The sequence below is a fragment of the Ischnura elegans genome, chromosome 3, assembly GCF_921293095.1.
Source record: "Ischnura elegans chromosome 3, ioIscEleg1.1, whole genome shotgun sequence".
NCBI lineage: Eukaryota > Metazoa > Arthropoda > Insecta > Odonata > Coenagrionidae > Ischnura > Ischnura elegans.
The window spans coordinates 93,350,067-93,363,841 of record NC_060248.1 but is presented as its reverse complement, the minus strand read 5'-3'; the positions used below and the strand labels follow the sequence as shown (position 1 = coordinate 93,363,841).

Here is a 13,775-nt window from a genome sequence, read left to right as displayed (position 1 = left end):
CGATTGTGAGTGCATATTACAAGTGGAGTGCTAGCGAGCATTCGACGCGTGACAGAGAGTTGTGTCACGCGCTGCTATTGCGCTCCATCTCCTGTTTGCACCGTCAATTTTCCGGACGACAGGTCTAAGCCCATGCATAAGTCCGTGCATAAACCTTTTCGTGCGTGCTTCCTGTTGTTAGAGCTGGAACTACCGAGAAGGGAATAATCTACCTCACAGTTTCAAGCGATTTTTCTCAAAATTTCAAAGGCCTGACCGGATGTGGAATTTTGACAGCCCTTACGAAATATTTAGGGAACAAACTATTCCAGTACATCTCTAATTTAATGCAACAAAACTCCTGCATATTTGTGTTATCTTTCTCACTTATCCACGACATGGTAACGTATTTCTTCATGGCGAAATGTGTGGAGGAAGAGAGAGAAGAAGATTCCACAACATCAAATGAAAACTATAAGTATAGAACTACTGTTTTCGACTGTAGTGTTATCTATTAACAAAATGTAGTGCAATTATGCAGATAGCATGTAAAGCCACGTGCATTAGCTTGTATAACTTTTTTTAATTTTTTACATAAATCAGAATTTAATTGATAATCAATCTACTTCATTAAACTCTCATTGCATTGGCGGCAAAAAAGGCAAAAAATAATTGAAGTCAATAATACAAACGCCGAGGAGCTCGTCAAAGACCGTGAAATAACGATTACCCCAGAGAAACCATGGGTCTTCGATGAAACTATTTTTTTAATCATAAATAATTAGAATGAATCAAAACTTTTGGGGATAGGGAGATGTGAGCTGAGGTCTGCCCTTCGCCCTGCCCCTAGAAACAGGTTATCATGGGTCGTCGTACGTTTGTTGTTCATGTTTGAGTTGCCAAAACGGCAGGTAAGGGAACATTAGAAGTACTGAGCATTGGGTTACACGGAAGAAGACAACTTTTAAATATTATTTTTCGTCCTATCAATTGTTTTGCTGATACAATGTTTTTCTTGCTAGTTAACATTTCTTGTATTATGATTTTATATAATCGTTTAGTGGTCGTTCTAGCATACCTCGAATGTAGGGCAGGAAAAAAAACATTCAGCAAATAAACGACAACCATGGACATTTTCTTTTCGGTTTTGTCCTCCAGGTGAATATTTAGAGGTATTTCACATGTTCAGAATAATAGTTTAATATCAAGGTAAATAGTTATGACAGGAAATAAGTGCATAGAAATAACTATATTATCAACTCACAATATCTGAACAAAAACAGTCCCGCTCGCTTGTAGACGCTGAGATGAGGAAATTTTGCAGTTCAGTCCATAAAATGGTTTTGGTGGCAGAGTCGAGTTCAGGAAGAAAAGATGAACTTCTGATATTTATGAGCTCGTAGAATATACACGATGGCTGTCGACGGCGAATAAACTACGAATGCGGTGGCTCCCAAATGTATGAATGCACTATATGAAGCTGTTCTCCCCTTTCAAGGCGTAGGAAAACTGATTATTACGCATGAGATGGAGACCTAGGGAAGTCGTTGTTAAGATAGCGTCTAGATTACGAACAACGGGGAGGAAAATCACTGATTGGGCAACACATTGAGTGATTAATCGGATATAATTGCATCCTGAGGAAGAAGACTTTAGGAAGATAAAAAAGGAGACAGAATAAGGAAATAGTCCCTAAGTCCGTTATCACTCCAATGGTTACTTACTTCTTGGCTGAATCATTTGGTGCCATTTTATTTCTTAGGTTCCTATTGGGAATTCCTCAGATTTTAAGATAGATAACTAGTCCTGAACAACTGTAATTACGGGCTTTTAACAAGTCTCTTATCGAATAAAGTTTTGACATTGAGCAGGCATTGTGGCAGGAAAACTGAAGGTGTTTCTACAAATTATGGAAATTTTATTTCACTTTATAAATTCATCCGATGATTATGTCTAAATATCAGATCTCGTATTCTTATATTTAATTGTCTGCCCAAAGTCAGCAGTGAGTTTTCATTCTCCAGCATTCCTGTTAGTCAAAATCTACAATTTTATGCCTATTTTAGTCAAAAAGGGGATAATATTTTTAGAAGTAATAATTTGGACAGTGCTCCTGGTGAAGAATTTTATTTTTGCTGAATTTTCTCTGTTTCCACCTTATTGTAGTTCAGATATTGTAAATTATATGTTTATGTTTGGTTGATAAATATAACTTAGATATAATTCAGCTCCTTTTCATCATAAGTTTATGATATTTGGAGGCTAAATGAAAAAATGTGCTGTCTCATTAGCGTTTGTGGATTTGAGAACCGTAGAGTTATACTTCCACGAATATTTAATAACATTTATTATTTTTTAAATGGTATGAACATGAAGTTTGCATTAACATTTTCACACATACGATTCGGGTCTCATCTTCATCATTTGTCAACAACCCTAATATTGGTCCTGGAGTAAGTATACACTTACTCTGTATATTTATACTAATTCTATGTATTGGTTTAGAGCAGCTCTCCATTTCTCTTTCCTATTCGCTAGCCTTTCCATAGCGACGTATTACTTCTCTTTTACATCCTTTATAACCTGTATTATACAACTCATTCGGTGCCGTCCCTTTCCCTTCTTCCCTTCTACCTGTCCTTCAGCGGTTGTCTTCATTAGGCCATCATGGCTCAGAATGTGGCCAATTAAGTTGTCCCGTCTTCTGCTTAAGGTTTTTAGACTTCTCTTTTCTCCCACTCGTCTTAGGACTTCCTCATTACTTACACGGTCGTTTCATTTACCTTCATCATTCTTCGGTTCTATGCTTCATTCGGTCTTTGAGATACAGATAGCATTCTTAGGGTTATCAGTGTTCACTTTCGTCCTTAAAATGTACAGGCCGTAATATCCCATTTAAATTTGGACATTTCTCTTTGATGAATCTCGAATTTGTAAAAATTTATTTGATCAGATGTTGGGTATTACAAAAACTTAAATGTAAACTGTCCCCAATCTAACCTGCATTGAGTATTTTCATATCTATTCCTTTCTGAAAGTTCTTTCGTCGTGCTTGATTAAAAACTGATCTGCAACTCAAGCTTGCACTAATGTTTGTTACAAAGCATAAATCACCGTCGCTCCAGGCGGTGGTGGGGAAAGCAGAGCAAAGGGAAAATTATAGGCGGAAAATGCATCCTCCCAAATAAATACGAGATTATTTTGGCATTTGTAATACGGAGAAGTTGTAAGGAAAAAACTATTGAACTTAAGTTTACGCCAAAATATACTTTCCTTTTTATGAGATATTTCTTGCACAAATTTTTCGCATTTCCTCTTTCTTCACTTACTATTTTTCTGACAACTTTCATACCGACATAGTTTCGCTACATTGCATTCCATAAAAATCCTAATGACTATTAGTAATCCGTACTAACTTAAAATTACTCTCTAAGGTACACAGTTTTACTATCACTACGCCCTCTTTCTTTGGATAATCATAGTTTAATCATAAATGAAAAAAACTTCATTTAAAGCACAACATTTATTGAGGGAATACAAAACATATACCTACCTAACAAAATAATCTACAATCTACTTGTTTGCATCCATTCAAGGATTATAAAATGTAAACTACTCACAATTACCTGAAATTCAGCCTTTTGAATACGGATAATACAACAGAATACAAAGTTCACTCGAATCACATTGACCAGCAACTCAGGCTTGCACTAATGTTTGTCACGAGGCATAAATCACCGTCGCTCCAGGCGGTGGTGAGGAAAGCAAAGCAAAGGGAAAATGGAAGGGGGAATATAGTATGCCTCCCAAATAAATATGAGATTGTTTTGGCAAATTGTAATACTGAGAATTTGTAAGGAAAATATGATCCCATATTTTCTTAAGTGGTCACGTTAGTCACCGTCCAAATCAAAGGTCTATACTGGAAAATTGCATTCGGATGTGGAGATGATAAAACGTGATAACACAAAGCAGATAGACATAGACATAACTTTTTCTCAAGTTTCCACCTTTAATTGGCTGGGCTAAATAAATCTCATCCAAATTGATAACTGTAACTCCGTTTTCTTTATGCTATGTCAGCCGACGTTTTCCTCGATGTGATATCCCTAGGAAAATGAGAACTCGGCTAAACAAAAAGAAATTATGTCGCAATCGGCTGATGATTAAAAGGTTGAATGGCAGATTCAATGAATAGGGCGCCGCACTCCATAATCGCGGAAGTATGTAAGAGATGAGGAATACCGTCGAAGAATAATGTCCTACCCATCGCACCTCCAAACAAATTTTCCTTGTTTGCATATGCAACTGTCTTAATGTGCCTACACTATGAAGAAAGGGTATGAAAGTATAATCAATCGAAATGAAAAGAATACTTTTGAAGTTTGTGCACAAAGGTATCTACTATAAGCTACTTTGCGCACAGCTGTCTCCTAATATAGGTAGGCATTTATCTGGCTGTCCCGTACATTTTCCTGAGTTGTTCAAAAGCTGACTTTTGGGAAGTACACATTTACTGACGAATTATTATAGATTTCTAGAACGATTAAAATTGTTCTTAGAATTGAGTGAGGTGTATTGTTGAGTGCGTATATAACACAAAGTTTTCAATTTTTTTATTTCTACGGGTTACATCAATCTATACCAACGTTTAATGCCAAGAGAAAATATTTTCATTTTCGGAAAAAAAACAAATTCGGGTTAAGCTTCATACAAATTGAATCCACCTTTGAAAAAAAAACACAATTCTTCATCATTCCACCACATGGTAAGTTTAAAGAACCTTATTGCTAACCGTCGCTATTGTAACCATCTCAAAGGCAGCAAAATAGGGAGACTCATTCGTCTGTAAGGATATGCTACAGTCTCACGACAACATGTAGAAAAACATGAAGCTATCGTTTCTAATAAATATAAATATATGCAACGTATTTCATAAACGATGAAATGATAAATATTTTGGTAATGGCTAGATTTATGATCAAATCAGCCTTTGAAATCACTATAGAAATACAAGCACTCTGCATATTCATTCGATTTTAGCCCTTCGATGAGTCATCGGTACCTTTTCTAAATCTAAAGCATCTAAAGTTCTAGAATGACATCTGTATCAGCATTCAGTACAAGTGTGAGAAATCTGTTACTTCAGTCAACCCCACGTTCCATGGCAATGAAATACTTGGATATCATAGGGGAGTTAAGTCAACAACGTCTGTAAGCAGGATCAGTCATTTTGACGTGAACGACGCCAACAACTAGAAGAATAAACCGCCTTAGAAAAGGATTTTCACCTTGACTAAGACTCGTCTAGAAGCCAATCCATTCTAGGATGACATCCCACCAGATTTGTAGAAGGAATCGAGTACCCATAGCTCATTTAACATGCCCTGAAGCATGGAGTCCAACTCTATCATACATTGACGGAAAACAATACGAATTTTCCATCAAAAAGTCTCCATCAGTACATCCACCTTGAAGAACCCTAGTCACTGCATTGTGTGAAATCAGCATATGAAAAAGGTCGGCATGGTGGAAACCGAGAGGTCGAATCACTGGTCGTTTCCTGAATACAAACGAGTTGTGCGAGGATGCGGGAAACGCTAGGTTAACCTCAATGGCCTCAGTCTCGGAATGGTTCCATTAGACACCTCCGTGAGTCCTTCACACATTGCTGGCGGCACTGGCGTCTCTAGCCACAGCGTCTAGGTCCGCCTTCATTCTCTCCAAGTCGCGCATGTCCGAGGCGGAGGTGTCGCACTTGATGGCGACCAGGGAGTGGTAGAAATGGGCGGCGAACGCCAGGAACAGCACCAGGACCGGTATGACGATGACCGTGGCTGCCCAGGCCGCCGTGAACGAGTGGTCCCAGAACTTGACCCAGCACAGGATGGCCAGTTCGACGAGGAACAGGAAGAGTCCCAGGACCGTGCTGAAAGCCCAGGCGAGCTCGATGAACGTCCTCATTCTCTCGTGCGGGGACTCCAGGACGGCTGGAACAGGACCGGTACCAGACGAGAAGCTGCCGCCACTGGATGAGTAAGACGAATGTCTGTTTATAGAGAAAGTAAAGTTATTCATTCTTAAAACATCCATATTCCTTTGAATACAGTGGACATAAGACCATGAATGTCTCCACAGTTAAGAAAACAACATTTTAAAAAAGAATATCTGAACAGAAAATAAACAACGGTGTGAGGCGAGATTTTGTGGAGAAAATATGATGCAAAATGAAAAATACAAAGGATTTAGTATATGCTCACTTTAATGTTGACTCGTACAACTAGTATCTACGCATTTGTGCGTCATCTCACGGCAAGGAAGAATTCCCGAAAATGACGCAGAATGCGTCGAAACTAGTTGAACGAGTCAACATCAAAGTGGGCATTTACTACATCATTCCCATTTTTCATTTTACATCATCTTGTCCCCTGTGCATTTTTCATTTTATAACTGCCTAAAAGTTTTACACACGCTATTTATTGACAGTGAACCATGTATGCAGTTGTACATTTACACGAGAACCGAGTTTAAGTAAGATCATAATGCAATGGAACAGCACGGATTCGAGCAAGTTGAGTACTCTGCCTGCATGGAAGTGTTTTGAATGTAAAATATCCAAACCCTTGAGACAAAAGTACACACGGCGGCTGTGTACACCCGCAGGCGTCTTTTAACAGCCAGAACATTTTAATGAAATGACGTTTTTGGCCCGGGGAGGGGATAGCAAAGACGTATATGTTTCGAGGTGACAAAAGAGAGTCGTGTGGCGCTGGAGGTCGAGGACAAGCTCTTCATTAAAACTTTGCTGGGGTCAAGATTTTTCTCAGGTAATGTATCTATTAATTACTTGATGGAAGTATCCGAACCCTGCTAGCCTGCTCGAAATCATTAAGGGGACGCATATCTCCCTATGCATGGGTCCCTTTCGCCAGAATTTACTCATTTGAAACTAGCAATATCGCCTTGAAACTTTCAGAGTGCATTGGGGTGCATAGGGCTTATTTCCTCTTTCAGGATACCCTTATGAACATCTGCATGTATCTAAAGTTCGAAATTTTTTCGTCGACATTTTCGGGGATATAAAATTTTAAAAATTGATATGCACTGAAATACTGGCATAGTCGACATCTATTTGCAGTAGCGTAGCCAGGGGGGGGGGTCCGAGGGGTCCGGATCCCCCGAAATATAAAAATGCAATTATTTTCGTTTGTAAAAGAAAAAATCTCAAAAAACGATGAATTTACAAAATATTTCTTTAACAAATGAAGTTTATTCGAATATGAAAAGTGTTAAAATTAGTTTAAAACCCTCTACTTAGTTTCCTGTTTTTCAAAAATTTTCCACCCTTGTTTTGGACCCCCTCCCGATCGAAATTCCTAGCTACGCCACTGTCTCTATGCTTTGAAAATCTCATTGATAACTTGATCAAAACGAAGGAAGGGAATAAATGGTTGGCAGGGATCGGGATAGGCCCCTGACGCGAGGCCTAAGTTATTAATTAATAAAAGACTAATTTTTCTCGAGAAAAAGACAGAATACGACCGGTATAGAGCGATTGATGTATCCTGTAAAGTATTAATATGCTTTTCTATCTATAATATTTACAGTGGCGTAACTAGGAATATGCTTTTGGGGGGTGAGGATGGGGAAGGGGGACCTCCCACCCACAACCCCCCTTTTAGGAAAATTTTGGAAAAATGACATGCCTGCAAGTACATTTTACATAATTTTAGCACTTAAAATTTGGGTTTCATTAAAAGGTTACGTTAAATCTCTGCATTTCTTCAGGGTTTTCTTCCGCGTCAGCTTGTTTGTAGACAAAAGTTTCGCTGGCTATCGAAACTGTTGTCTACAAACAAGCTGACGCGGAAGAAAACCCTGAAGAAATGCAGAGATCAAACCATCGCCGCGGAAATCTACGTTCTAACAGGTTACGTTAAAATTTACTGTAAGTCAAAACTAGACAATAGTTTTGAATGTTATTTTTATTTCTCTGAGGCTTTGGGGGGGGGGGGGATCTATAATCCTCATCCCCCCCTATAGTTACGCCACTGAATATTTACCTGAAATGCGAGTACGAGCCGTGGGATTCACCAGTGGAACTGCACTGCTGCTGCATCTTGGAGACGGCGTCCACGTTTGGGAGGATGTAGGTGGAGATCATGAGTGCGAAGATGTGAACGGAGACGAGGACCGTGGTGCACATGGCGAACAGCACGAACAGCCACTCTGGAACGTTGGTGGGCTCGTTGATCTGCAGCTCGACCATGGCGACCATCGCGAAGCCCGAAAGGAGCTCCGAGGTGGTGGCCGTGGCCTTCAGTTTTGCTCGGCTCATGTGGAGTCGCCTCCAGGAGAGACCCTCGGCCGTCAGGGCCTGCGGGGTGCTGTTCTCAGGGGGGGCGGGGTGTGGTGGCGGGGGTGGCGGAGCTTCGAGGGCGTGTCGCTCCCTCTCGGATACCATGAGCACCTCGTGGGAGCCGTGGAGGTTGCCGCTGGACATGGCCATCTGCGGAAAAGAAGTGAGAAGTTAGTTCAATTGTATCAGTCTCAACTATGAGGAAGTTCATATTCGAAAATGAAAAGAAGACTTCGTTGACTTCCACTGGTTTATTTCCTCAGTCAATCAATCAATTTATTAGTCGTTAAATGATATAAATCACAATAGACATCGTCAAAAATAAAAAATATATGTAATACACACTTACAAACAATGAAACGGATTACTACATGAAAAACAATGTAAAGTTCACATATTAAAAATAATTGGCCCATTAGCCACAAAGACCTGTGAAGTCCCCAGACATGTATTCTTCAAAAGAATATAGGGGTTTCCTACGCAACCATTTCTGGATCGTTTTTTTTTATTATTAGTGTCTTTTAGTTTCACCTCTCTTGGCAGTATGTTGAATGCCTTAATAGCCATGTTTTTAAAACTGTTTTTGGACTTTGACAATCTATAGAAAGGTGTATCAAGGTCTTCTTTATGCCTGGTGTTGTGTGTGTGTACATCAGACCTACTAATCATAATTGTCAGTACGTCATGTATCGATCAATAGAGGTTATTATCAAGTACAACAAATTTGTCTAATCCATGGATCGAAACATGTCGTACCGACGAAATAAATCAGTGGAAGTCTACGAAGCCTTCTTTTCATTTTCGATGTGAGGAGTTCATTAACCCTTATTTCCAGAGCTCTTTTCACAAGTAATGCGCAAGGTATGGTGGTCTGGGCCAAATACAGGCCGAGGAGTATTTTAAATACAAAATTCAAAATACCGTTCCAAATGAATATGAAATGCAAAATACCAAATACCTTTGACTTGGATATTTGAAAAACAAACTACGAAATTGTATTTTTAATGCCTTTTAAAGTAAAAAATGCATTTGTATGGAAACTAAGAGATCTTAAAAAAATATAACCTGTCTTGGCACGGTATGGATAGTTGCAAACATGAAGAAAACGATTCTAACGAAAACAAAGTAATCTCTGTAGCAAAATGTCACAGAAGTGTTTTTTAGATCTACATAAAAAGTATTTTACAAATGTATTTTTTTATTTTAGAATGGGAAAATACCAAAAAACTGTATTTGAAATACAAAATACAATATACGTTGGGGTCGTGTACTTAAAAACACCATTTACAAATCACAAATGTATGTTTACCTACAAATCTATGGAAGCGAGGCTTGGACGTTGACAGCAGCAGAGAAGTCAAGAGTGGAAGCATTCGAAATGTGGTGCTACCGAAGAATGATGAAGATAAAATGGATTGACCGTGTAAGTAACGAGGAAGTGCTAAGAATAATGGGAGAAAAGAGAGGCTTCCTAAAAACCCTAAGTTGAAGACGGGACAACTTAGTTGGCCACACACTGAGGCACGACGCGTCGTCGTCGCGACGGCCTGATAATGACTATCTTAGGACAGGTGGAATAGAAGAAGGGTAAGGGACGACTCCGACGAAGTTACATAGAGCAGGTTATAAAGGATGCAAAAGAGAAGAAATACGTCGCCATGAAAAGATTAGCGGACATGAGAGAGGAATGGAGAGCTGCGTCAAATCAGTCTTAGGATTGTTGACTAATGATGATGAAATGTATTTCAAATACGTATTTTAAAATACTTATATTTGAAATATGCCAAACCCTTTCGGTAGGGCATGGTAATTTGAGGAGGCGAGCGACAGGTGAGGTCATTCGCACCCTGAGGAGAGGGTTGAGGGAAGGAATTGAGGAGAAAACCCCGGCGTAGGCATTATTAGCGTGCTCTTAACGAAAGGCGCCAAGGGGACCAATGCTTAACGTCTCATCCGACGGACGAAACTGCTGCGCTAGAAATGTCCTCCACGCAGCAATCAAGCAGGGATTAGGCAATCTCTGAAAATTCTCTACCACCGCCAGGATTTGAACCCGATCCCACGGGGAGCAGTGGCGGATACAGAAAAAACTCTAGGGGGGGGCGCAACATATCTTGAGTTGTCTTAACTTTTACGTTAATAAGAGATGATCAAGTCACAGGCAAAGTATATGAAAATTTTATTTAAAGTGATTATAAACATGTAAAAGACAATGCCATCTTATGATATAAAAAAGTTACAATTGTGGTTTTGCAATGTTCGGCAATACAGCCGGACCCGCAAGGGGGGGGCGCGCGCCCCATGCGCCCCCCATCTGTATCCGCCACTGACGGGGAGGGAAGCCAACTCTTGCCGCCACACCAACCCGATCCCCCATTTTCGCAAAATTTCACAAATTGTCAATAATTCCTAGATGTATTTGAAAGAAATTTTGGATGGATATTAATTTAAAAAATCACAGCGGTCGCAATGTAACATCTGGAAGCCTGCTCTAACTAATATACACATATAAATAATATAAACAACAACAATTAATATTTTGACAGTAAATAAATATTTCCTTATTAAAATTGTTAAGTAATATTTCGTTCGTCCGCCATCACCTTGTCCCCCATTCTCACAATGAGTTCTTTGATCTGGAATGAATGGATATACGAATCAGAGGGCGTACACTTACCTCGCTACCATTTTTCAGTTTGTCATTTATAATGAAATATTATTCACTTAAAGCGTTCAGCTGACATCTTTGTGAACATTTGCCTGTAAATAATTAATGTAGAGGAATTGCATCTGAGAAAAATTCAGAGGGAAATTTCCAAATTAGTGAAACGGGCAAATGTTATCCAGGGTCAGTTTTATCTAACCTCGATATTTACAGATGATGGCATACGGTTTTTTCCTACTACAACGTCACCAAAAAATAGTTCAAGCGGGAGGGTATGTCATCGATCCGAAGACGTCAGCTGCGACGCTGGTGAAACCGTTGTCATACATAAAATACGCACTCGACCGCATCCAGAGGAAATGTGAAGACAACTTCCGATACATCGCGGAAGCCTTCGGGCCTTTTTATTAAGATATCTTGAGATATATTTCTACCCCATCTCCTACTCTATTGGATATTCTCTCTCATTACTCTCTTAGCAGTTCAACCCCAATGTTGTTTAGAAGGGTTAGGGTAGACCTTACCCCAGACTAATGTACGAGAGTGTTACAACATTCTCTTAGGGTAGGAGGGCCTTTACCTTGGCCACTTCGAACTTAGCGTATTTTTGTTACGTGTGCGAAGGTTTTAGCCGGTATTTGAACCCTAGACACTTTTGTCTGAACCAAACGCTCTACCCTCTACCGTTGAGTAGCAGTGGGTATTTTGCATGGCTTTACTGTAACCGCCCTACTACTATCCGGCCTATACACTGATATATACTTTCTAAATGCAATGTAAATTTATCGGTTCACATGGAGAGGAAATTTCATGGAGGAACAATATCTAGTAGCCTTTTCTATTTTCACATGGTTGTAGACTTTATGAGAGCATTATGATGACCTCATATTGCATACATTTTTATTTCTCATAATTGCATTAGTAAAATCCTTGAAAATATCATGTATAGTGTGTCATTATATTATGACCTATGCTATATTTTCCAGAAGGGACATGGGATGATGAAAATCTGAAAATTAACTTTAACAAGCTTGCATCCTGCAAAGAGCATGGCTTTTTACTTGTGCGACTGTGCTATTCTTTACATTTTTACCGCTACAAATTCAAAAAAACGCATTTCGAAAACATTTTTAAATTCTGGAACCCGAAAGTTGAATTATTTACTCCCCTGAATTAGTTTTCATCGTGAATGTACAAACTTGAATAATATTGAGAATTTTGTGCGTTCATTCCCTGAGAATTTTGTGCGTTTTGTCTTAACAAAGGAATGCGCAATTTTAAATGAAACCCAATTAATTCCCTACGTCATAATTTAGGCTTAGCCATCTAGTATGTAGTAAATACGCGCACTTAACAAATACCTTCTACAGTATGTATATTACTGTTTCTTTTCCTTTTTAATCCAAAGAGATGGTATTTTTATACATTTTTATGATGAAATTGTTTATGAAATTTATTTTACTTCATTGACGCCAAGAGATTCCTTTATCGCTATTTTATGTCCTCCGACTTTCAAACTGCAATATTACGGCTGGGTTCATTTCACCAATGCGTGAGTCAAAGCAGCAGGTTCCAAATTGAATTCACATTCTCAATGATTTTCTTTATGACGGAAACACTGATTTCCTAGTTCTCAACGCGACCGCTGATGGAGGCACTTCCCACGGGAAACCTAGCGGTAATATTCGTAAGCTTGAGGAAAATTTACGAATGCGACACTATGACAGCCACATTTAAATGCGCGGTTTCTCCATCATTTTAATCCATTAAAAACAATTTGCCTCGGGTATGCAGAATTCAATGATTCGTGAAATGACAACGTTCAGTTGTCAAGTATCGGCGATAATTATATAGCATTTTTCATGTAGTGATTAATTGTCCATTCCATATTTATACGAGTCTTCTTCACATCATTTTCTGTCTCGGCTATACTGTTGTGTCGTTTGCAGATCTTGGCTTACAATTTCTTTCTCCGTGTATACAGGCACCAAAGGCCTTGTTTCCCTCCGTATGATATGATAAGAGTTATTGCATTTCAGTTGTCCGAAAGTTTACGTCTGAATGGCTACAAAAGGGAGAGGAAAAATAGTTTCTTGTTTTTACTCGATTGTTCTTTAATTGCTTCTTTTGTGTGTTTCATCGATGGAATGTTGTATTTGATTTTGACCCACTTCACAGACCTGGCCAGGCCGCCCATGGCAATACAATGTAAAAAAATTATCTTTCAATCGTTCGTAGAATAAAGCATGGGTGCTGATTGGGTATTAATATATTTATTGCGTGCCATTCCTTATTCTAACACTGGAAATGGTTACCTGTTCCCTATATTCTTGTTGTGTCATTTTCCCCCGCGTGCGAATTTACGCTCAATGCTCGCCGCTGAAGAGATGGTATATAGGTATACTCACCGGCAGCTGGCCCCTTACCAGCTATTAAGGCCTTGGCCAAATTTTGCCGTGGACGGATGGACTTATTCACCTATCAGGCTCTTCTCCACTCAGATTTGATAAACCTAAGCAGAACCGACACTTTATTCCCCGAGCGATGGAAAGCTTATTTTTCAAATGCTTTGTGCATTTTATATTGTCTTGGAAAGTTTTTTTTATCTTTTTTTAATTTTATTTATGTTGTAAATAAAAAATATTTTTAATATCTAGAGAATTTGTACTAAGACAATCAACTGCAGAACCGAATTTTGCTATAAATAACTTTTTAACGCCATTTACGCTCCTTCAGATTTTATAGTTACAGGTATATACTGAAATTTATAGA

At 39.0% G+C, this 13,775-nt stretch overlaps 2 protein-coding genes across 7 annotated transcripts in view; both read right to left on the bottom strand.

The window, feature by feature from the left end:
• LOC124156148 (calcium release-activated calcium channel protein 1-like) overlaps positions 1-1,471 on the bottom strand; it is a 36,659-nt gene extending 35,188 nt beyond the window's left edge. Inside the window, exons 1-2 of one of the 2 annotated variants that reach the window (XM_046530502.1) lie at positions 1,244-1,471; positions 1-189 (exon numbers count right to left, since the gene is read on the bottom strand). The exon at positions 1-189 is cut by the window's left edge and continues 68 nt beyond it. The gene's annotated coding sequence lies outside the window, so the exon portion shown is untranslated. The remainder of the gene's footprint in view (positions 190-1,243) is intronic. The other variant, XM_046530503.1, reaches the window with a different exon arrangement.
• A 2,016-nt stretch (positions 1,472-3,487) lies between these two features.
• LOC124156146 overlaps positions 3,488-13,775 on the bottom strand; it is a 132,394-nt gene continuing 122,106 nt past the window's right edge. For 4 of the 5 annotated variants that reach the window (XM_046530498.1, XM_046530499.1, XM_046530497.1 and 1 more), the window contains 2 exons: positions 8,043-8,488; positions 3,488-6,028 (listed from right to left, as the gene is read on the bottom strand). In XM_046530498.1, the coding sequence (XP_046386454.1) occupies positions 5,641-6,028; positions 8,043-8,488 (834 nt within the window). In that variant the 3' untranslated portion in view covers positions 3,488-5,640. The remainder of the gene's footprint in view (positions 6,029-8,042; positions 8,489-13,775) is intronic. The other variant, XM_046530496.1, reaches the window with a different exon arrangement.